The sequence below is a fragment of the Lacerta agilis genome, chromosome 8 (assembly GCF_009819535.1).
Source record: "Lacerta agilis isolate rLacAgi1 chromosome 8, rLacAgi1.pri, whole genome shotgun sequence".
NCBI lineage: Eukaryota > Metazoa > Chordata > Lepidosauria > Squamata > Lacertidae > Lacerta > Lacerta agilis.
Window position 1 is genome coordinate 81,260,182 of NC_046319.1, and position 25,115 is coordinate 81,285,296.

Genomic DNA, 25,115 nt, shown 5'->3' on the forward strand with positions numbered 1-25,115 from the left:
GTAATGATTGCTGAGAATTTTTTTAAAAAATTGCATTTATCTTGTGAAGCACCCTGAGAGCTATTGATGAAGGGTGGGGTAGGGAGGGTGGGTGGGTGTACATACACAGAGAGAATTTTAACATCAACATTGTGCATTCTCTGCACAAATCAAGGTGATGTTTTTAAACTTTAAAGCTCTAAACCAGTTTCTGCCACTTTGTGCAGAGTAAGGGGAGTATAGCCATCTGGAGATCTAAACCAGTGTTTTGAGCTTATGTTGCTATCTAAGCAGCTCCTGGACTTGCCTCCTGAATTGCACATGGAGGGGGGGGGTGATACCTTGCAACACGGGGTGGTGGTCAGGGAACACCTGAGTGCTTTCTTCTTTTGAATTGCACTCCTCTGTGGTGCAAGGATGTTCCTAGACGGGCACCTCAGGATCTACCCCTATCTTGTCCTTTTCCCTGAAACCCCCCCCCATTCCCTTTTGATGTTGAACCACCAGATGCGGCACCTGATTGGCCGCCCTTGTTTCAAACGCTGCCGCCTCATTGGCTGAGGGCGGAAACCTCTGCCTTGCTTTTCTCCCTCGAGTTCCTTCTGGCTCCGGTCCCTCTTTCTGTTAACCCCTTTCTCTTCTGCAAGATCCTGGCATGCCAACAGGCTCGAACACAACCAGAATCTGGCAGATGGAAGAGCTGCCAGATGAAACAATAACAAGGAAACCGTAGGAGCCTGGAGTCATTACCGGGGGTGGGGGGGGGGTGGAGGAAGCCGAGCAGGGAAATCCTTTGAAACCCTGATACATCTCAAGGCACAGGCTGGGGCTTAGGGGAATTTGTGCCTCTTAGGAAATCTGGATAAGTTGTTTGTACCATAAAACCCCCCATTTGTTCTGTGTGGTTAAAAAGTGCCTGTGCACTTCTAACACGTGCAGAAAGTTCTGATGCCGGGTCCCCAGCAGGCCAAAAACTTGGCCTTTCTCCCCAGTAGGGGTATATAAGAGAGGACACCCCCCCAGGGAAGAGCCGTTAGCCGGATGGTGAACAGATCACAGGACACGTTTCATGTTCCTTTGAGCCTAGAGAACGTGTTACTGTCCTCCGCAGGATATATCTCAAACTCTTCAAAGGCACTGGCGAAGTAGTGCTAAAGAGAACGATTGCTTTGCTAAAAATGAATGTTTCTGCATACTTAAAACCCATTGCCCTGGACATTGTGCATAGCCCAGGGGTTCCATTTTTAAAAAATTAAAATAAAAGCTCACTTATTCACTCTACCTGGCTTCTGAATCTCAGGTTTCATATCTCTCAGTGATGATGCCCATCTCCTTGGTGTGGATAGAACCCATTCTCATATTTTGTGGCTTGTGTTAATCGCTTCCCAAGTGGCCGGAAGCCAAAAAGTTGAAGTGGGTTCTTTAATATTGTATCTCTGAAAACAGTTACAAGCTTAAAATTGGAAACTTGTAACTGACTGGCATATTTTTTTCCTTGGCTCTGGTTTCTTCGATTCCACGAACTTCGGGCCGCTCCTTGCCTCGCCTCTGATAGCTTTCAGTCCTAGTACAGTATTGGTAACCCAGCCAAGTGAAACTGCGAGAGGATGGGAGGGTCCAAAGTCCCCGTTCTGCCGGATCTGTGTCCGAGAGCAGAGTAGGGATACCAGCTTCCCAAGATGTGGGAGGTTGCTGTAGATCTGTGTCCATTTGAATTAATATAAGTAAAGGAGGAGGGAGATTATGTTTTTAAGATGGTGGGGAGGAAAGAGTAGAAACAGGCAGGCGCTTTTGTGTCCTGGGGAATGGTGCCAACTTCCCCCTGGAGATAACAGCTGGAGGAAAAAGGAAATGCCTCCTGATTGAAACTCCACGTTCATAGAAAGGTGTACAAAGATCAAGTGACTGTATAGTTGGCAGGCTCCTGGATGTTCTGCCCCTGTAATCTAGGGATTATCGATGAGGCAATTGATCAGGACAGGCAATATTCTAGATAGCTGTGTCTTTCCCACCTTGTTTGGTAACGGGCATTGAGTGTGAAATGTGTGCTCAGTCCAGTGAACGGCATTTTGATATTTCAAGCGCCATAGTAAGGGGTGAGATAGGGGAGAAAGACTGAGCTCGAGTGTGTCGTTTGGGAATGGCTCCGCCATTTGCACATCTGCATTTCTTGTTCGCACATCTGCACATCCCAGTCTCTCCCACAGATGTACAGTGGTACCTCGGGTTAAGAACTTAATTTGTTCTGGAGGTCTGTTCTTAACCTGAAACTGTTCTTAACCTGAGGTACCACTTCAGCTAATGAGGCCTCTCACTTCCGCCGCATGATTTCTGTTCTCATCCTGAAGCAAAGTTCTTAACCCGAGGTACTACTTCTGGGTTAGCGGAGTCTGTAACCTGAAACATCTGTAACCTGAAGTGTCTGTAATCCGAGGTACCACTGTATTCAAAGCCCAGGGTGTGAGGGCACCCACCTTTCCGAAAGCGACTTTATGCCCTCAATCTTAAAGTTTGTACTTGTAGTGTTTACTTCTGAGCACGTGCAGAGTGTTTTCCCTTCATCTTTCCCTTCCTGGGTCGCCACCCCATGCCCTTAAAACCAAGAAGCTTTTGAAGCTCTTTTTGCAAATGCTACCTGCTGCTGTTAAGGGGGACCCTTTCCCACAAATAATCTTGGCCCCTTCCCTTTGAATGCACCAAGAGGCCCGAAACGGCACCAGGCTAGCCCCAAAGTTTCCTTTGCCTTTTCACATCTTCCTCCTCTTCCTCTTTGGCTGTCGCTGCCTCACTCCACCAGTGAGGGCACTGCTACTGCCTTTCCCCTCCTTTCACCCAGTTCAGAGTGCTGGGAAGGGAGGGGAAGGTGGGGTGGAGCTTCTGGCCTTGCAACGTCAGGAAACTTGTGTGTAGCAGCCCGAGCGAAGAAGGAGTGTGTGCGTCCCTGCCCAGATCAAGTGTCTCCTAGTCAGGGAAACCAACTGACTCTCCTCTCCTGGGCAGAGAAGAAAAATCCAGTCTCCTCTTCCGGAGGAGAATCGTTCTCTCCCCCACCCTGTCTGCCCACCCTCTACTCTGCCGCGTGATTTATTCCACTCCAGCACCCTGCGGCTGACTTTTCAGGAAGTACGGCGATGGTGGAGGTGAGTGAACTTGCTGGCCAGTTGCTCCCCCTCCCCCACGGGGCGCTTTCAGGAAGGGTGGGATCCCTGCCCATGCTGGGCAAGCGAGGGGGACGCCAGGGTCTCCCCTTACCCTCACTCCCCCCCCCCCAAAAAAACCGAGTGTGTTCAAGCAGGGCATTGGCCTCTGGTGGAAGCTGTTCAACTCGGAAGAGGTGGCGAAAAGGGAGAGGCTCAATTTTCAGGGTGGGCTCTTTCTTTGTGTATTTAATTTCAATTTTCTGCAGAATTTTCTCTTTTGCAAAAAAAAAAAAAAAGCTTCCGGAGAAAACTCTTTAGAATGGAAATCTAGTGTTGCAGGTTTACTCCCCACCCCCTCTGAAATGGCTCGTTGCATGTTTAACAAGAGAGTTGCCCACCCATTTCTGAAATGGTTGCCTAGAGGTTGAGGTTAGGGAAGGGCATTTTGACACTCAAAATGTAGTCTACCTTCACGTTCAAATAATCTTGAGTTGGATGTCTGCACCGCCCAGTTGACTGCGGCCTGTAAGGCTGGGGAGGTGGGGGAGGCACTGGCCAAATGGGTGTGTGATAAGAGCGAACTGCTCCTGTACTTCTAAGCCTGTGGGCCTAGGAAAGAGCTGTAGGGATAAAAGGCCCAAAGAAAAATAATGCAAACTTCAAAGTGTCTTTGGATATAAATCTATCCCTTGGCCCAGTTTGCTCCGGACCAGACTCAATTTATCAGCATTGCAAAACTCAAGTGTGCGGTTGCTCCAAGGAGTTTACAATTAAACGGAGAAAGGGGAGGGAAATGGAGTTGGAGCGTGTACGTTTGTTTCAGTTCCGTGTACGTAAGCCTAGTTAACTGGGGGGGGGGTATGGAGATGGAGGGGTTCTGCCAAGAGCTTTGTGCAAAAGGTGGGTCTTGAGGAGGAATTGGGGAAGAAAGAGGGGAAGCAATGGGGAGGTATTCTTTGAGGGAGTTTGTGGCATCAGGGGCAGCCAAAGGAAAAGTAGACCTTCAGGCGGCTTGGAGTGGTGAGGCTGGACTCTTAGGTGAGAGGATGTAGCAAGAAGAGGGGTGGGAGAGAGAGAAAATGGGGGCCACAGAGGGCTTTGGAGGTACATGCATGCTTGTAGTAGCAAGAACCCACCCCTCAGCTTTGGCAGAGAGAGTGCATAAAGAACGTGTGAATGTGATAAAATATCAATGAAGGCTTGGCTCAAAACGCACCTGGCGACCCCTGGCTCCAGGTTGATGGGTTCCACACTAAGGAGAGGCATTGCCAAGTCTCATAGCACAATGCTGGCTTTGCAGACCTCAAGATGAGAATGGTTGCGTGCAGCTATTTATATGCAATTTGCAGTTTTCATTCCCTGCCTACTAAGGACTGAGCCGTTCTCTTGCTTTTCTTTCTCCCTTCCCCCCATGCTTTGCCTGCAGCAGTGTAGGGCATAAATGCTGCTGCTCTTGAATAGGCCTCTGCTAAGAATGAAAATTCCACTATTGAGCCCCAAAAAGGCGACTGGCTGAGCAGGGTGCTAATGACAGGGGTAGTGTTGCAAGAAGGCCCTTTCCATTAGGAGGCTGCCTGCTGATGCTTCTTAGCTGTGGGTTTTCTGGGAATATTTTATTGGAATTTTTTCTGATGCCTGCGTGTGATCTAATTTAGCATGTTTGTTTTACTTGTGTTTACTAAACAAAGCTAAAGTTGTTGAAACATCCAAGCTTACCCTAATACCGTATTTGCGTTTGGCACCTGTTCATTGTTAAATACCCAGTACATTTCCGAGCACAATTCAAAGTGTTGGTGCTGACCTTTAAAGCCCTAAATGGCCTTGGCCCAGTATACCTGAAAGTTGGCGTCTCCACCCCCATCATTCAGCCTGGACACTGAGGTCCAGCGCCGAGGGCCTTCTGGCAGTTCCCTCCCTGTGGGAAGTGAGGTTACTGGGAACAAGGCAGAGGGCCTTCTTGGTGGTGGTGCCCGCCTTGTGGAATGCCCTCCCATCAGATGTCAAGGAAATAATCAACTATCTTTTTTTAATTATCAAAAAAACTTTATTGATTAAAACACAATCCATCCAATACATTCTCACAACATCATACAATATCATTTTTATCATACATTTCCCATTTTTCCATCCTCACACCCACCCACCCCCCTCTGACTTCCCTCCATCACTCTTTCGACTTCCATTATAAGCTATTTGTTCACTATTTGTACAATCCTAGTTGCTATATATTTCTATAATCATCTTTAATTCTTTATATTAATTTATTATTCTACAATTCCTTCATACCTCTTACTCCAAGCATATTAGCACTTCTTTCTTTGAGCAATGTTTCTCCATGTACTCTTCATAACATTTCCATTGTTCCTTCAAATTTTGATTTGTTTGGTTTCTTATTGCTCCTGTCAGTTTTGCCATTAACAAATACTCATTTAACCAGGCAGAGGGCCTTCTTGGTGGTGGTGCCCGCCTTGTGGAATGCCCTCCCATCAGATGTCAAGGAAATAATCAACTATCTTGATTTTTAGAAGACATCTGAAAAGGCAGCCCTGTTTCGGGACATTATTAATGTCTGATGTTTTACAATTTTTTATGTGCTGTAAGCTGTCCAGAGTGACTGGGGAATTGGCTGGTGGCTCCTGCAGATGACCTTTGTGATTGAGCTGGGATATAAAGGTTTGGGCACTCCCTGAGATACCCAGGACCTAAGTAGTTAATAGCTTTGCAAATGAACGCAAGAACCTTCAACCTGGCCTGGTAGTAGATGGGCAGACAGTGCAGATGCTTTAATGACCACATGTTCTCGACCTGGTGTCCCCATCAGCACTTGGCCTCAGAGAACACCAGCTGGAGTTTCCTTTTTTTTTTTTTTTTTTTACAAATCATCTTTATTAAGGTTTCCAATAAAATAACATGATCTGAAACATTCCAAATTACATTCCAAATTATTTCTCCAATTATAAAACAAAAAAAGGTTCCAGATTGTCCAAATTATTACTTTAAATTTTACTTAAGGCTTCCCATGCTTCAAAATTCCAGAGGCTCTATTATCATAACTATTGCTTTGCTTTCACTTCCAATATTTTCGCAGCCACTGACATATCCAACAAGCAAGATAAGTCCAAACAAACAGTATCGCTGTGTGATTTTAAGTCTGTACTCCACATTCCTTCCTTCTCCCTTGCTGGTTGAAATCCAAAAGTCACACTTAGACGGTCGCCATCTTCTTGTTTTTATATTTCATATATTTTTCCACTTTTAAAAGCCCCGATCTGCACCAACTTATTAATCTTCGGAGAGTTAGCCATCTCACTTATAAATCATCACGTAAAAAGAAAAGCCAGCTGGAGTTTCCAAACCAGACCCTAGGGCAGCCCCACATGGAGCACATTGCTGTAATCTAGCCTCGAGGTTACCTGTGCATGGACTATGGTGACTAGTGCTCTGGTATTTGCTGCACTTCAGCTGGAGATAGGTGTGGGGATTGGATAGCAGGAATGTGCTCAGAAGCTAGAGCCGAGCAACTTCTGCCTTGTACCATTTTGCCCACTGCATTGAGCTGCCCTGAGAATTTTTCACGCTGCTGCCACTTTGGGGTAGCATAGCATTATAGCTGCACAAAGTCACATCACTGTGGAAGAAGAATCTTGTGCTGCGAGTGGAACAGCTAGTGAACTCCTCAGGCTACGAGCAGAAGCCAGGTGCAAGGTGCTCTCTGAGGGTTGTCTGGTGCCTGCACCCAGGGATGTGGGGCAGAAAGGTTTCTGTGGGAAAATTTCCATTTCATAAAACAATTAGCGGCAATGATGGAATGCCAAATGGCAAGCTAAACAGTTTTTTAATTTGTAGCTCTTTTTAAAAAAAGAGTTACAAGGAGAATAAGCATGCTGAATTAGATACCGGTAACTATTGGGCAGTGGTTCCCAATTAGCTAAGTACTGTATAGACCCCCTGTTTTTGAAAAGCCAAGCCATGGACCCCCTACTTTTGAAAACGTTGATACCTCTATTTGTGTATTTGTTGTGTGAATGGTGCCATGCCCCCCCCCCGGGTGGGTTAAGCAGACCTCTGGGGTTCACAGACCACCAATCGGGAACCACTGCTATAAGGGCAGGCATTGGAAAATTACCCTGTGCAGATTCGCCCAATAAATCTTTCCATCAAATTTTCCATTTCAGATTTTTTTTTTTGGAAAACCCATTGTTGCCTTAGGCTTTACTGTGGAAACCTGACCAACAGCAACCCGGTAACTGAAGTTTCCCCTTTCACTGGGCTGCCAACAGGATTTTTTTGGGCCCACGCACTGTATGTGGATTGGGCCCTCTGCCGTACTCGCTAAAGAAGACTTTGTGTCATGTGCAATTTTGTACCCTCGTTTGCAGGTGGGGTGGAGTGCCCCAAAATAAATCTGGGGTCCCACATCTTGACAAAATGTCAACCAGTGACACTTTCCCTATAATTGTTTCATACTAGAAAAGACTTGCCCTGTTTAATTTCTGCCTGCCACATAAAGGCACAGGGCCCTTCTGTCCTCCAGTGGCACCTCTAAACCATTCAACGAACTCAAGTTTCATGGGTTGTAAACGTCATATTTCATCAGCCGAACTTAGGGTGGCAGTACTACATTCAGTGCAAGACCAGGCATGGCATTTCGGATGGGGTGTGTGTGTGTGTGTCAAAAGTGAGTTGAGATCTACTACAGTTCTTTTCAGATGCTCGTGCCTGAATCAATTCAAAGTGTAAATTGTTGAAAAGCAAGCACTGTATTCATTTCTTGTGGCTATTTGTTAATATAACAATTGTGGCATTTTTTTTTCTTGTGAAGATGGCAGTATCTCTGGATCTAGAAATGCAACTTGAATTTCATTTATGTTTACATAGTAAACACGCTGATGTAGATTCTTGCATAAAGGTTTATGGGCAACAGTGAGTAAAACCTTGTTTACCAGGCAAAAATGTTCCCCTTTAACCAGGCCTTTGACTAATTGACATCCAATGCCCTTTTTGTTTTTGTTTTTATTTTGTGATTTTATATTGTGATTTTATCTTGTGATCCACCCTGAGACCTGCGGGCATAGGACAGTATACTACTACTACTACTACTACTAGCATTTCACTCATCCCAGAAGAGGGTTTTCACATCTCTAGGTATAGACTGTATGCTTTGTGTGTGGAAGGTCCTATAATCAGTCTCCATAGAACTATGAAAGATCCCACCTGATCCCTGGAAAGCCGTGGCTGGTTCTTGCAGACAAGACAGCACTGATCCAGGTGAGCCCATCTTCCTCCTTCCTCTAAAGCAGTTCCCTAAGGTGTTGCGAGGAGGTTAATTCAGGGGGCTGCAAATGTTTCTAAAACATGGTTACATGCATGCCCAGTAGGGGTTCATTTCCGCAGATGGTCTTAGAATCCTTTTCGCACAATGCCTGTGTGTTGACGCTTTTGTTGTTGTAGCTCAGCCGTACAAATACAGAGTGTTCCAACTTCTTTTTAAAAAGCTGCACCACAGAACCAGTTTATATCTGATCCCGAAGAAACGAGTTTTGTCAGTCTCTTCCAGTCTCCCTCTCTCTGTCTGACTTTTTTTTTTATTTTTAAGGTGGTGGTTATATTTTCAGCCAGTGGCAAGATCTTAACTGCTGGGTGTGTGCTGGTGGACGTAGGCGTGCTTGCTCTGCTCCTCTGCTTATCCGGCCCGTGAAAAAGTGTTGGTTTATGGCTGACTAATTAAACAAGGCAGGGAGATAAAGGGAATTTGACCTAGGTTAAGGTTGGTGGATGTGGCTAGTGAGGGGTGGGGGTAGGCCCTTGGAGAGTAATTTAACCTTCTCTCCTTCAGCAAACATGTAGGTCCTTTTGCAGAGGTGGCAAAAATGAAAAAAGCTCTGAACTTAACCTCCCCCCACCCCCCCTAATCTCTGGAAACTGGGTGGCAATCAGTCTTTAGTTGCTTAAATGTATTGGGACTCGGCTTTGTGCATCCCATTAAAAACTGCTCAGCTATGAAGATTGCTGCTGAAGTTATGCTGGGAGTTAAAGTTCTTCAATTCGGTACACTTTGCATGGCTTCCTCCTTAGCAAGGGGGGATCGAATGGCTGCTGATACTTACGTCTTTACATGCAATGGGGGTTGTAATTGATCTGAGGCTGCAGATTGACCTCCCCTGTGAGAATCATAGAATCATAGAGTTGGAAGAGACCACAAGGGCCATCCAGTCCAACCCCCTGCCCTTTTTGAGAGGGTGCAAAACCTGGAAAGGGGAGACAAAATAGAAAATAAAAAATCCTTCCAGTAGCACCTTAAGAGACCAACTAAGTTTGTTATTGGTATGAGCTTTCGTGTGCATGCACACTTCTTGAATATCCTTGAGATGGTGGTTGAGAAGGTGATTAATAAATCAAAAGTTGCTGTTATTATTATCTGAAGAAGTGTGCATGCACACGAAAGCTCATACCAAGAACAAACTTAGTTGGTCTCTAAGGTGCTACTGGAAGGAATTTTTTTATTTTTTATTTTGTTTCGACTACAGCAGACCAACGCGGCTACCTACCTGTAACTGGAAAAGGGAGGTTTTTGTTTGACCATTTAATGAAGTCTTTTTGTCCCTGCTGTGTAGTGTTAACATTTTGCTGGATTTCCTCAAAAGACAGTTGGATGGCGCCTTATACTCCCAGTGTGATGTAGTGTGGAGTAGTGGTTAAGAGTGATAGACTCATAATCTGGTGAACAGGGTTCGCGTCTCCGCTCCTCCACATGCAGCTGCTGGGTGACCTTGGGCTAGTCGCACTTCTCTGAAGCCTCTCAGCCCCACTCACCTCACAGAGTATTTGTTGTGGGGGTGGAAGGGAAAGGAGAATGTGAGCCGCTTTGAGACTCCTTCGGGTAGTGATAAAGCAGGATATCAAATCCAAACTCTTCTTCTTCTTCTTCTTCTTCTTCTTCTTCTTCTTCTTCTGATCAGCAAGCCCTAGGCTCTGTGGTTTAACCCAAAGCGCCATCCACATCCCTTTCTCAGATAAGAGACCCGTGGATGGGGTAGGACTTCCAGATAACCCTACCCAGTGTGGTGTAGTGGTTAAGAGCGGTGGACTCGTACTATGGTGAACCGGGTTCGCGTCTCCGCTCCTCCACATGCAGCTGCTGGGTGACCTTGGGCTAGTCACACTTCTTTGATGTCTCTCAGCCCCACTCACCTTACAGAGGAAGGGAAAGGAGAATGTTAGCTGCTTTGAGACTCCTTCGGGTAGTGATGAAGCGGGATATCAAATCCAAACTCCTCCGCTGCAGGTCCTTCTTCTTCTTCTTCTTCTTCTTCTTCTTCTGGCAACTCCTGCAGCCAAACTGGTGCCAAACGCACTGCTCTGCTTTCCCTTGGATCCCATGATCCAAAGGAGGGGTCTTGTCATCTGGGCAGACCAGGACCCCCAGACACACTGCCCAGGCTTGCGCCCCGGGAAGTCACTTAAGTGCTGCTAACGCAGCGGTTTGACTTCACCCCCAGAGGCGCACTCCATTGTCTCTCAAGACAGACGGACGCCAACAACAACAATATGTTTTCATTGCACAGCAAGAAAATTGTTTCACAGTATGTCAAAAATAATCTCTTTTAAGTCATAGAATAATAAAATGCAACAAGTAAGATGAGTGAGGCGGAGTAAAAAATATTCTAAATTAATTATTTTTACCTAATGTTCTGGGAGGATCGCTATTGGCTAGCTAGCCCATATTCACCAGGCACCTAGTACAGTGGTACCTCGGTTTAAGAACAGCCCTGTTTACGAAGTCTGCAAAACCGGAAGTAGTGTCCCAGTTTGCGAACTTTGCCTCGGTCTAAGAACGGAAGCCGAATGGTGGAAGGGCACCGGCGGCGGGAGGCCTCATTAGGGAAAGCACGCCTCGGTTTAAGAACGGTTTCAGTTTAAGAACGGACTTCCGGAGCTGATTAAATTTGTAAACCAAGGCACCACTGTAATGGCAGAAGTACTTGAGCTCCAAGGAGAAAAAAGTGGGATATAAATGCAACAACAACAACAACAAGATCAATAGGGGATCTTCTAGCTGCCTTTTTCATAGAATCCTAGAGTTGGAAGAGACCCCAAGGGCCATCCAGTCCAACCCCCTGCCAAGCAGGAAACACCATCCAAGCATTACTGACAGATGGCTGCCAAGCCTCCGCTTAAAGACCTCCAAAGAAGGAGACTCCACCAAACTCCTTGGCAGCAAATCCCACTGTCCAACAGCTCTCACTGTCAGGAAGTTCTTCCTAATGTTTAGGTGGAATCTTCTTTCTTGTAGTTTGAATCCATTGCCCCGTGTCCGCTTCTCTGGAGCAGCAGAAAACAACCTTTCACCCTCCTCTATAGGTCATCCTTTTATATATTTGAACATGGCTATCATATCACCCGTCTGACCAGACTTGCTTCTTCATTTGAATCAAAAATAGGAAGGACCTCACCAAGCTTTTATTTATTTCATAAAATTTATATATGGCTTGATTATAGACAAAAAACTGAAAATGGTATTCTAGCCCACGCTCTACCCATGGCAACCTTGTCTGTCTGAGCAAGGGATGTACTACTACATTCCAGTTTCCAAAATCGACTTTTTCAGTGGTGGTTACACTTTTGCTCCGTCTCCCATCACTCCCATTAATGGTTTTAATTCCAGCCTACTTTTTCTGCAGTAGAAACTGTGTGTCTCCCTTCTTTTGGTGCAAAACTTGGAGAATTTCTCCCTTTTTAATGAACAAAATGTCAGAGTCAACGCAGGGGTAAATCTAATCAGGATTGTAAAGCACACTGAATGTGTGATAGGGATACAGTGATTGGGATATTTCCAGCATCACCTGGAGACTGAAGATATTATTGCATTTCTTTCGGTTAAGCTCCCCCCCCCCTTTTTTTAAAAATTCCATTTTATAATGTAGTTTATTGCATTTTCTGACCCATCAGCATCTGGGGTCAGGAGAAATTTTCCTTCACACTGGCCATTGCCTGGATGTGTTGCTGTCTTCTTCAAAAGGCTTTGGCAATCTACATTTTCATCAGCCTCCGGGCATTTCTGATAAGATTCTCTCCTGCTCCTTTTGTGGAATTCCTATGAGGGCTGGGCTCATCCGAAAGTGGAGAGTGGAGGGATCTGATTTTGCCTGGAGCTTTAATCTTAAATCGCATAGGGAAACCTGGGCTACAGGGTAGATCCTGATCTTCCCCCAACCCCAACCCACTTTTGATGGGTGGGTGGGTCTGTCCACCTGCCAGTCACCTGACACCGCCATGACACTGAGGGGAGAATATGCTCAAGGTCAGGCATAGGCAAACTCGGCCCTCCAGATGTTTTGGGACTACAACTCCCATCATCCCTACCTAACAGGACCAGTGGTCAGGGGTGATGGGAGTTGTAGTCCCAAAACATCTGGAGGGCCGGAGTTTGCCTATGCCTGATCAAGGTGGACTGAAGAAGAAAACAGTGCTCCTTTGCAATAGTGCCATAAACAAGATCAGCTCTAGAATGATAGAAGAAGAGTTTGGATTTGATATCCCGCTTTTCACTACCTGAAGGAGTCTCAAAGCGGCTAACATTCTCCTTTCCCTTCCTCCCCCACAACAAACACTCTGTGAGGTGAGTGGGGCTGAGAGACTTCAAAGAAGTGTGACTAGCCCAAGGTCACCCAGCAGCTGCATGTGGAGGAGTGGAAACACGAACCCGGTTCCCCAGATTATGAGTCTACCACTCTTAACCACTACACCACACTGGTGTAGGGTTGGAAGGGTGCCCCAAGGGCCATCTAGTCCAACCCCTGCAATGCAGGAATCACAGCTATTCGCAAGTTGCTGAACTCTGATTTCTATTGGCCCCAGTCAGGGGATTATGGGAACTGTAGTTCAGCAAGATCCATACCTGCTTCTAGTGCACAGGCAGGTGGAAATGCCAGGGAAACTGGAACCAGCCCACTTTCCACGAAGGCAGGTAGGGCAGCAAATAAATGCTATGTTTCTGAAGCATGGGTGTGGATTGAGTGCTAGTTAGTTCTTCTCGTAAAGACCCACACAAGCATGTTTCAAAGCGACCCTTGTGACCTGTTGGGGTCAGCCAGCGGTGGGACTTGAGGGCAAACGTACCCAGAGCTCTTCTGTGGAGATCCAGCAGGCCAGATTCCCTCATGGATCCTCTGCCAATCGACTGGGATGGGTCGGAGGGACGGGAGAAGGGAGGGTACCGCTTTCCGACCCTGGATTGCTCTGTTACATTAGGTCACCCCTCCAGAATGATGCGCAGAAGCATCGGGGAGCATGTGGCGGTGGAAGGGTTATAAGAGAGGTGGGCTGGGCATGCAAACAGATAATAGACTTGTCTTTGTCTTTCCCCCCTCATGCTTCATATGTTGATCTTGTAGCAGGAGTGGCCGAGGGCTTCCTTTCACTTCCAGATACAATTCCGCCTTTGTTTAGACAGCCCATGTGGGGAACGCAATGCAAATGGTGTGAAATTGCTAATACACTCCTTAAGGGGATAGTGGTGTGGTTCCTTCCTGGCTTTTCCCACAGTACAAAGGGGCCCCCAAGCAATGTTTTTCCCTTTGCCATTTGTCTGGGTCAACAGGGGGCCAGTAGAGCAAGTTTCATTGGGCCCAAATGGTGGTCACATGACCAGAGATTGAGTGTGTGTGTGTGAGAGAGAGAATGGGTTCAAGAGGAGCGCTGCAGGCATGGGCAGCACCAGGTAGGTATCTCTGAAGCCCCTGGGCAGGTAACACTGTGGGGGTTGCACACAGCTAGTATTTTTAGTTTGTGGCTACTTGTTATTTATTCATGGCATTTATATCCCACTTCCTTCTCCCAGAAGCTCAAGAGTGGCGTACGTGGCTCTCGCCCTCCTCCTTTAATCCCCACAACAACCCTGTGAGGTAGAAACAAAATAAAATAAAAAAAATTCCTTCCAGTAGCACCTTAGAGACCAACTAAGTTTGTTCTAGGTATGAGCTTTCGTGTGCAAGCACACTTCTTCAGATACACTGAAACAGAAGTCACACGAAAGCTCATACCAAGAACAAACTTAGTTGGTCTCTAAGGTGTTGCTGCAAGGAATTTTTTATTTTATTTTGTTTTGACTATGGCAGACCAACACGGCTACCTACCTGTAACTGGACCTGTGAGGTAGGTTAAGCTTAGAGGCAATGTGAATGGCCCAGCGTCACCAGGTGAGAGCTTCGTGGCCAACAGGGGATTTGAACCCTGGTCAACCATGTATCGCAGTTCAACACACGAACCGCTACACCACGCTGGCTAATTTCTTTTTGATCCTGGGTGCTCATGTCTCATTCATGTAAACGGGTTATTTTAATTGCAAGGTGCTGAGAGAGGTGTCGGCTAAGTTTGAAGGACAGGTAGAAAACGTTAGAAATGGTGATTTGCTGAGCTCTGGTCAGCTTGTGTACTTGGTCTTTTGCTGTTTTGAGGCTTTCCATTTATTTAAGCGGCTGACAGACACAATAAATAATATTCCCTTTGTTGCCCAGCTCTGGGGGAAAGTGAAGTTGCCTGCAGTTGTCTTCTGCACACACACACACACACACACACACCCCAAACCTAGGCTGCTTAGAGTATTGTTGTTGTCGTTCAGTCGTGTCCGACTCTTCGTGACCCCATGGACCAGAGCACGCCAGGCACGCCTATCCTCCACTGCCTCTCGCAGTTTGGCCAAACTCATGTTAGTCGCTTCGAGAACACTGTCCAACCATCTCATCCTCTGTCGTCCCCTTCTCCTTGTGCCCTCCATCTTTCCCAACATCAGGGTCTTTTCTAGGGATTCTTCTCTTCTCATGAGGTGGCCAAAGTACTGGAGCCTCAACTTCAGGATCTGTCCTTCCAGTGAGCACTCAGGGCTGATTTCTTTGAGAATGGATAGGTTTGATCTTCTTGCAGTCCATGGGACTCTCAAGAGTCTCCTCCAGCACCATAATTCAAAAGCATCAATTCTTCAGCAATCAGCCTTCTTTATGGTCCAGGAACTGGCAAGCCACTCCAGTATCCCTGCCAAGAGAACTCCATGGACAAAGACAACAGGCTTAGAGTATTAGGAAACCCCAAGAGTGCTCCCTTGACTCCGGTTGCAAGACCCACATCCCGGTTCCGGTGCATGCAGAAGGCCCCATGTCTACTCCAGAGCATGCTCCAACCAAGATGTACTTGGTGAGCAGAACTGGGAAGTTCTCCCTCGATCTGGGATCATGGAGATCTGCTGCTCTTCAGAGCAGACAGCTCAGGCCTAGTGCTTTGCATTTGCGGAGAGCAGCTTCCTATAAGGTCCCCATTGCAAATGTAGGCACATGTTTCCATTTCTGTTCTGCCCAAGAGCCAAAAGCTCCCTGGGCGGCTCACAGGACAGAGGTTAAAATCATAAAATGCAAGAACGTAATGTTAGATCTAAAATTAAAATGGGCACACAAGTAAAACCCAGCAATACTGCGAGGATATTTGCAGTTACCTTCCTTGCTCTTTGGGTAACTGTATTTATCGCGCTCTACACTGCAGTACAGTGGAACCTCGGAATCCGAACGCCATAAAATTTGAACGTTTTGGCTACCGAACGATCAAAAACCGGAAGTGATTGTTCCGGTTTTCAAACATTTTTCGGAAACCAAATGTCCGGCGTAGCTTCCTATTGGCTGCAGGAAGCTCCTGCAGCCAATCAGAAGCCGCGCCTTGGTTCTCGGACCGTTTCGGCAGTCGAAAGGACTCCCAGAATGGATTAAATTCGAGAACCAAGGTACAACTGTAATCAGTAACCACCACCAAAGAAGAAGCTCCATTTAATCCGCCTGCTGTAATTGTTCCCTGTTTGCTTCTGGACTTTCTTTTTGGCACTCCATACGGGGAGTGGCTGCTCCACAGCTATGGAGCCGTACAGGTAGTCTGTCTGTCTGTCTGTCTGTCTGTCTCTCTCTCTCTCTCTGTGTGTGTGTGTGTGTGTGTGTGTTGGGGTGGGGGAATGCTTCTGGCCCGAAGGAAAATAATCATTGTCAGCAGGAAACTTCTGCAGCAAGTCTTCCCCAACCTGGAGTCCTCCTGATGCACTCTCGACTCCCATTGGTCCCAGCCACCACAGCTGTGCTTGCTGATGAAGATGGGAGCTGCAGTCCAAAACATCTGGAGGGCACCAAGTTGGGGAAGGCTGTTTTTAAAAGGAGGTAGGTAGGTAGGTTGGTTGACCACAGGTAGGTGCCTTCGCTGTACTCTTTTCCCTAAGTGCCAGCAGTTCCCATTTTGGGGCCCCGCCTCCTTGGTTCCATAAACTCCTCCCCAGGGCCCCTTACTACCCTACTGTATATAAAAAATATTATGCATGATCCACTAAGAAAGATAATGACACAAAAAAAATCAAAACGCAGACAATTAATTGCACATTTATTAAAAATCCTATTAAAACTACTTAGTTTAATTACCGTATTTTCCTGCTCCATAGGACGCACCGGACCATAGGGCGCACCTCATTTTTAGAGGAGGAAACAAGGAAAATTTTTTTTCCTGGTTTTCCTCCTCTAAAAGCCCTGGTTTTTTTTAGGATCAGCTAAACATTTTGCAGCTTTTTTTTGCAAAGGGAAAAGCCCTGTTTTTTTGAGGATCAGCTAAAAGTTTTGCAGCTTTTTTTGCAAAGGGAAAAGCCCTTTTTTTTGAGGATCGGCTAAAAGTTTTGCAGCTTTTTTTGCAAAGGGGGAAAAGCAAAGCTCCTTTTCCAAAGAGGGAAAAGCAAACAGGAAAAGCCCCATTTTTATGGGGTTGGACTCACATTTCTGCAGCTTCTAAAGGAAAGGGAGCCTTTTCTACAGTTTCCAGACAGATAATCTAATCAGCCAGTCACATGTCGCTGGGGAAACAAACAGCCTCCCTCTGCAGCACATTCAACAAAGGAGGCCTGGGCGAGAGGGCGGGGCTGAAAGGGAGCTGGAACTCTTATCTCTCTCCCGATCTCTTGCTGATCAGCTGCTGAGCGGGTCCTTTCAATACCCCCTTTTCTCTTTGTAAAATAAAAAGCATGATCCTCTTTTGGCCCCTGGGCAATTTAGCTCCAGGGACCACCATTCGCTCCATAAGACGCACAGATATTCCCCCTTTTTAGGAGGAAAAAGTGCGTCTTATGGAGCGAAAAATACGGTAATTCAACACAGTTGATCCAGTGATGCCAACTTTTCAAAGTCTGATAATCTACTTCAGTACCCCCCCCCCTCGGTAATTTCACTGCCCCAAAGGGCACTGTGGGTGTGCCATGCGAGCGCTAGTGATTTTAGGAACAAGGGCAAAGGTGGTCGTGTTCTGTTGAATTGAGGGTGGGATGCAGAAAGGGACATGTGTCCAACCCAAACACATTTTTGCCACATCAGGGCTGAGCGGAGCCTGGAAGCTAGTTGGGATGCATTATTTTTGCGAGGCTCAAAACAGATCACTTAGCCCCTTGGTGTTGAAGGCCAGTTCTGGGCCTGGAAAACACTTCTTTAAGGTGTGTGCAAGAGGCTTCTGAGCTGTTTGGTGGTCTCTGGGAGTGGCCCTTGAGACGGCCTGCCAGGCAGGGTTTGTGCTTCCAAGCAGCAGATGTAAGGAAACTTCCACCCAGCCAATGGACTGAGGAGAAGGGAGGGGTCACCAGCCATTTAATTGAACAGAGGATGGGCCCAAAAGTCATAAACAGGAGCTTAGTCTTGGTTACTCCCTTTTTGACGCTGCAGCCTGTGGAGGAGCGCCGAGCAAACCCAAGATGAAGTCTCACGAGGAGGAATGGGATTGTAAGTCTGGCTGCATCTTCACTGCTTTGTTCAGCACCAGTAACACTGAGAGCCCTTTTTTTGCTGGATCTCTCGGTAGCGAAACTTCTCTGCAATCCTCTTTGTAGTTTCTTCTTCTTTAGCTGTGACTAAACATGGCCACCCGTCTGGAAATTCTTGAGCTGTGCTCTCGTAATCATTACCAGGGAAGGCAAGGAGGGTGTGCATCCTTCCCGGGTGGCTCAGATGCTGTATCTCTTAGAAGTTGTAACCGGCGTGGTCTGGAGTTTGTCAGCTCTTTTTGCCTGCTGAAGATCTGTGTTCGGCCGAAAACTGGTACTGTATATTATTCCGCTTTGTGGTCTTGCTGTCGGGCCAGCAGTTGGGCAGTTTTGGCACTTCTTAGAGCCTAAGGTTGCAATCCCCATTGAATTCAGTAGGACTTAGCTCTTAGTACTCATAGAGGCAGCAGGCAAAACATGTTCCCCTCTTTATTTTCATCTTCCGTGGGCACATGAAACAAATTGTAATTATCTTGATTTTCTACTGGAAAACCCCCCCCCCCAGAAAGAAGGGCTTTTTTGTTGGCCAGGTTCAATGCAAATCCATCGAACCTCCTATGCGGAAGGTTCTCAGGCAGGGTAGAGGGTGAGAGGATTTGTCCATGCGATGACCACCAGGTAGAAAGCCTTGTTCATATGGTTTTTCACTGCAAACTTTACGACGATCTCCGCCAGCAATTCCTGGACCAGCTCTGTATCCCTAGAAGGAGACCAGAGCGGGAAGTCTTACGTTTCCTACTAACGGGGACTAACCAGGAGCTTACCAAATTGGTAGCTCAATACCTACATTTGCTCTTTTCTCGTCGTAATATTCTGCAGTCGTCTGAGTTATCAGGAGTCCCAGAGATGTGATCATGGTCAGCGGAGTCTTGTCTCTTTTCTCTTCTAATCTGTGCCACTGTGAAAGTATTAATCCGCTTCTGTTTTGTATGTATGTATGTTTGTTTGTTTGATGCCAATAAAAGGTTGATGGATGGATAGTAGACATGGTGAAGATTGTGCTGTTTGTTGAGGAGGCACTATTCCTCTGTTGCGGTTCAGAGACGGCACTGTTTCTTGTTTTCTGGGACAATTTAAGGCATTGAATTATTCGCACCACAAGTTAAAGAGCAGAGCAGGAGTGAGGCTGGGAGTTGGCTTTGGCTGAGAGTTAGCTGTCTTAGCTCTTGGGCTGCGCTGGATGGAAGGAGTGTTGGAGAGACGTGGCTTGGGAGCTCTTTTGTCAGGGAAGGGCTTTATGATTCTGGTGGTTTTCAGGGTGTGGAAAAAGCAGAATGCCACAGAAGAAGCACAAGGGACCTGAGAAGTGCAAGCTCAGCCCTCGGAGATCGAGTTGGTGCTGTCTTCAAAGCAGCTTTTGCAAGCCTTCTGCTGTTTAGTGGCTGTTCCTGCTGTAATGTGTCATTGGAAACTGGACGGCGGCTGCACAGAAATAGGAGAAGTGGTTACTTACTCCACTTGGAAGGCTTTTATCCCATACGCATTCTTTAATTTAGCAACCCAGGAAGCAAAATGGCTATAGCGCACAAAAAGGCATCCTTTTAACAAGACTTGTCTGCTCCCCTGTTTTTTCAGATTTCTCTGTGAGAATATATGCTTGCCATTTGGCTGGCTGTTCTAGCGCATACGTTGATTCTTGTTGGGGAGGGCATCAAATTTCAGGGGTCACTAATATGTCTGGGGATGATTCAGTAGCCGGAGGTGAGACTTTCCAGTTAAGAAATTGAGGCTTAGGATAGGTCTTCCCCACCCCAGCGGCTAGTAGAAGCCGAGGAAATTATGTCAGTTTGACTTAATTTGCTAATTGGCTTAATTTGTACCTTTTCTTCTGGATCAGGCTTCCTCAACCTCGGCCCTCCAGATGTTTTGAGACTACAATTCCCATCATCCCTGACCACTGGTCCTGCTAGCTAGGGATCATGGGAGCTGTAGGCAAAAAAACCAACAGCTGGAGGGCCGAGGTTAAGGAAGCCTGTTTTAGATGCACAACTTGGCTGTTCTATTGGTGAAGATTTCTGAATTTTCATTCTCCGGCAGAGTGCTTGTTTGCCCCCATCTGCATCTAATTTTGCAGGAGATCTACTTGAGGTGGGGGAGAGATATAGTGAGCCAGGTCTCCCTCGCCATCCTGCAAAGTGGGAGGGTGCCCTCTAGGCTTATTGCCACTGCCACCCCTTCGCAACAGGGAGTGTGAAACAACCGGTGCTATTCCAGGATCTGGATTTGGCTCTGGGATCGGCAGTTGCCAATCTGGAATGTTCAGGACATTTCTAGGGACCAGCCCCAAATGTCTAGCATTTGTTCCTGTACAGGATTGCTGACACCTTGTGATGCTCACATCAAAAGGCTGGGTGAGCCAGGGACATGGGACTCTTCCAGACCTGCAGATGGGCAGTGCCCGTCTGGCAACCTGGACAGATTATGGGCAGGCCCCAAACAAACATCCTCCTTATGAAATTGTTATTGTTTTGTTAATATGGATTAAGTGCTCATATTCTTGCTCTGATTAGCAATATCCTCAAGACTGCCAATTACAGGATATTGGCAATTCGGGTAGGCTGGTGTTTTGCCTTCCGGGTAGCAAGGTGAGGCTGTTTGTTCTGCAGACCAAGAGGCAAATAGTAAATGAAATTATCTCTTATCTGGCCAGCTAATAAAGCATTGCAAGCTGTTGATTCCAAGGGGTGTTTCTTCAGCTGTGCAGGAAGTTGGAAGAACCATCTCTTTGGGTTGGAAAGTTTTCCGGCCGCCTTGAACTTTGATGAAGATAAAGGTAAAGGGACCCCTGACCGTTCAGTCGCGGACGACTCTGGGGTTGCGGCACTCATCTCGTTTTACTGGCCGAGGGAGCCGGCGTACAGCTTCCGGGTCATGTGGACAGCATGACTAAGCCGCTTCTGGCGAACCAGAGCAGCACACGGAAACGCCGTGTACCTTCCCGCCGGAGTGGTACCTATTTATCTACTTGCACTTTGACGTGCTTTCGAACTGCTAGGTTGGCAGGAGCAGGGACCGAGCAACGGGAGCTCATCCTAGCTCAGGGATTCGAACCGCCGACCTTCTGATCGGCAAGCCGTAGGCTCTGTGGTTTAACCCACAGCGCCACCCGCGTCCCTTATTTGATGAAGATAGAGTCCTGTATAATGAGGAGATAGTAAATCAGCATGATGCCCAGCGTGTTAACCTTTTGGTCTTGCTGCAGTTCCTGCTGCAGTATGGTTAATTCTCCAGTGCAGGAATTCACAGGCCTGTTCCCTTTACCCAAGTTCCAAGAAGGTACAAGAGGAGGAGGAGGAGAAGGACTGCTCTTGTGCTCAGATCCTGCTTGCAAGTTTCCCACAGGCATCTGGTTGGCCACTGTGAGAACAGGATGCTGGACTAGATGGGCCATTGGCCTGATCCAGCAGGCTATTCTGATGTTCAGCTAGCCATATGCCCTCTATGTAACTTGTAACATGGGGTCAAAGAGAGGGCTATCTACCCGGAGGCTCACTTTCAATCATGAACACAAGGGCAAGACATGGTTTGTGCTTAGGAAAACGAGCCACTTCTTCCTTGGAGGGAAAGTTTTGCTGCAGACTTAAAATCAGAACCTTTGGGTGCCCTCCTCTTGTTCATGACTGAAATGGAAAGAGGGACCATGAGAAGCAGAAGGCTTTCTGTAGCTTGTTACTCAAGTCCTCCATGAACTGGTCTAATCCGCTTTTTAACTTGTCAAAGTGAAGAAGTACTTTATTTTGTCTGCCCTGAATCATTCAGCTTGCTTGGATGACCCTTTTGGGTTTTAATATTATGTCCCCACTCCAAATGTTGTGACCTTTCCTCAGATGGGAGTTGCTTCGCCCCCTTGATCATTTTGGTTGCCCTTTTCTGAATCTTTTCCAGCTCCACAACATCCCTTTTGAGGCCTGGCAACCAGAACAAAACAAATTATTCCAATTGTGGTTGCACCAAAAATTTGTAGAACGCCATCATGCTATTGGCAGTTTTACACCAGCAATTCTGCGTGTGAATTCTTTTAAGAGCTCTCAGGTAGATGTCATCTGGATCCGTGATTAGTTCATTTGTAATTTGCCAGGCTGTGACTGAGAACACGGTTTGCAGGTATGGCACAGGTACGTTACATGGCAGCTGCGACGTACCTTAATTGGCTTAAGGGGTGACATCCCTGCAGCCAGTTGGGTCCAGCAGTGCATCTGGGGTCAGGGCATATCTCCAGCCGTGCCAAGGAAGCCTGAGGTTTCTCTTGAGGGATCCGCTAAGGGGATCAAAGGCTTCTGCCAACTTTTGTAGGTCACCAGTTCAGATCCAGAGCAGGTCCGCCAGATGGTTCCTGTGTGAATCGCAAAGTGGCTGGCTCAGAACTGTTCCCGCTGGCTAGATGCCAGTGTGTTGCCACTGGCAACCTGGGCATCGGGTTCACAGAGGTGGCATTGCCAGGTCACTCCTGATCCTTCCCAGCTTTGGGGTCAGGCACTCTGCCAAACCTGCCCTGCTTGTTTAAACGAATTTCCATGCGGACCCTGCAAAAGATCCCACCTTTACCTATTCGGTGTGTCAAACCCTGGCTCTCCATTTGAAAGAGGGTTTCCCTGTCTCAGGCCACTCAACACAAAATGGAGGAAAACGGGGAGAGGTTGTGTTTATCCTGCGTTAAACTGGCTGGAGTCTCGTGCTTACGCACCCAAAGCCACAATGCCCACATGTGAAAGAAGTCCCTGCGGACTTGTGGGTAACCCCCAAGGTATACACAAGTACATAAAGCCTACAGAGGTACTCTGTAGTGGTACTCAAAATGACCCTCATAACTCAAGTGGCACAGGATGTTGAAAGATTGATAAGGGAACGACCGGACAACTGCGTAGTGGACAGCTGGGGGCTAAAATGCAGTGGTATAGATGGTGTATATGTTTAGTATGGATAGAAAGAGCCATAGGTTACTTCCTGGTTCACACTGAAAAGCTGTTTCTCATTGTCCCCAGGGATAGAAGAGAGAGCTTCCCATAGACTTCACTGGAGAAATTAAAAGAATGCAATATATCTTGAATTGGACACAAGTGTGTACCTCCCTAAATAAATAATGGAATCATAGAATCATAGAATCATAGAGTTGGAAGAGACCACAAGGGCCATCCAGTCCAACCCCCTGCCAAGCAGGAAACACCATCAAAGCATTCCTGACAGATGGCTGTCAAGCCTCTGCTTAAAGACCTCCAAAGAAGGAGACTCCACCACACTCCTTGGTAGCAAATTCCACTGCCGAACAGCTCTTACTGTCAGGAAGTTCTTCCTAATGTTTAGGTGGAATCTTCTTTCTTGTAGTTTGAATCCATTGCCCCATGTCCGCTTCTCTGGAGCAACAGAAAACAACCTTTCTCCCTCCTCTAGATGACATCCTTTTATATATTTGAACATGGCTATCATATCACCCCTTAACCTTCTCTTCTCCAGGCTAAACATACCCAGCTCCCTAAGCCATTCCTCATAAGGCATCGTTTCCAGGCCTTGGACCATTTTGGTTGCCCTCTTCTGGACCATTTTGGTTGCCCTCTAATGGAGGATAGAATGGAGTGGCTGGAACCCTGAGCAGAGGCATTCCATACTGCAATCTTTTGTTGTAAAGTCCCAATGGTTTTAAAAATCATTTATATCCTGCCTTTTGGCCTCAGAAATTAAAAACACTTTTCATTCTTAAAATTGCCTGGCCGTGCTGCTTCTGTTTCAAGACTTCACCAGTTTCCTTCCTGGACTTCTGGCTGCAGTTTTAGCTGTTTTTTTTCCACACCACATGGTTTGAGGCGACTTTGACAGAGAGGTGCCTGCAGGTCAAGCCCTCTGGCCTTTAAAATCTCGGTTGGGGTGAGAGAGGAGGGATATTTGTACGTGCAAGGGGCATGAACTCCAGATCCGTGTTTTGTGGATTAGAGAATTGAATCCATTTTCTGCCTTGTACCCCTTCACAGTCAACTCGCGCACTAGCAGAACTTCAGTGAAATCCTTCGCAGCAATCTTAAGATGCCTTTGTGCTCAGTTTTGCCAAAGGATCAGACTTCCCCACTCTCCTTTGAGATATGAAAATCTGACCCGCTTCTGTGCATTCGCTTTGTACTTGAAAGCGAAAATGTCAACCAGGGCAGATCATTCATGCTTTGGCTTTCGTTCTGCTCCATGCTTTTGTTTTGGTCAAGTGGTGTTGTAAAAAGTGATCTGGGGAGGTCAGGAGTTAACACTTTCTGCACTGCAGAATCCATCCCTCCCTCCTCTGCGTCTGAGAAATCTGATAAGGGGGTTGCCTCAGTGCCCTCATAAACCAGAAATCACAGTGCTGTTCAGAATCAAAGTGCGTGTTCAATAGACGGAGAGAGAAGCCAGCCGTGTTTCACGTTTACAGTGCATCTTAATAATGGGTCAGTCCAGGGTAGAGAGGTTGTTCAAGGAACAGGGTTCCCACTGCACATCCCTCCGGAGCTTGGAGGGCCTTAGAATGCCAGTTTTCTATCAAGTTACCAGAACTTTGGCCAGCATGTGCATTTATTAAGGAGAGAGAAAAGGAGGTCCTTCTTCACAAAGCACATTGTTAATCTATGGAACTCGCTCCGCCAGGAGGCAGTGATGGCTTACCAATTTGGATGGCTTTTAAGAGAGAATTGCACAAATTCATGGAGGGGGGGGGGCTATGGATGGCCACGATGGCTCTGCTCTGCCTCCATGGGTGGAGGCAGCAATGCTTTTGAATCTCAGTTGCTGGAAACCGCAAGATGGGAGAGAGATCCTGTGCTCGGGTCCTGGTGTTGCAGGTTGCCCTTTGGGGCATCTAGTTGGCTGCTGTAAGAACAAGATGCTGGACTCGATGGGCCACTGGCCTTGGCCCAGCAGGCTTCTTATGTTCTTATTTATTTATTTTGTTTATTTATTAAAAAAAAATATTTATATGCTGCTGTGCCATAAAATATATCAAAGCGATTTACAGCAACAAAACATAAAACCTTACAATCAGAACCATTAAAAGGATAAGATCAGACATCAAATAACCATTATGGAAGGATATATTCTTAATTGCCTCCATAGGCCTGGCAGAATAGAAATGTTTTCAGCAGGTGTTCAGAAGTTGGTACAGAAGACGCCGGATGACTGTCTAGTGGCAGAGAGTTGCACAGGACTGGACCAGATTCAGATAG

The 25,115-nt window shown here is 46.8% G+C and overlaps 1 protein-coding gene across 4 annotated transcripts in view; it reads left to right on the plus strand.

Annotated features, from left to right (window-relative positions):
• Positions 1-25,115, plus strand: part of PAK4 (p21 (RAC1) activated kinase 4) — an 83,018-nt gene that overhangs the window by 29,799 nt on the left and 28,104 nt on the right. Inside the window, exon 1 of one of the 4 annotated variants that reach the window (XM_033158592.1) lies at positions 2,897-3,119. The exons of 1 other annotated variant lie outside the window; for it this stretch is intronic. Coding sequence is in view for 2 of the 3 variants with exons in the window: in XM_033158591.1 (XP_033014482.1) it covers positions 17,869-17,896 (28 nt within the window). In the remaining variant the exon portion in view is untranslated. Of the gene's footprint in view, positions 1-2,896; positions 3,120-17,686; positions 17,897-25,115 lie in introns of those variants that run through there. 2 more of the 4 variants (XM_033158591.1, XM_033158594.1) reach the window with 2 other exon arrangements.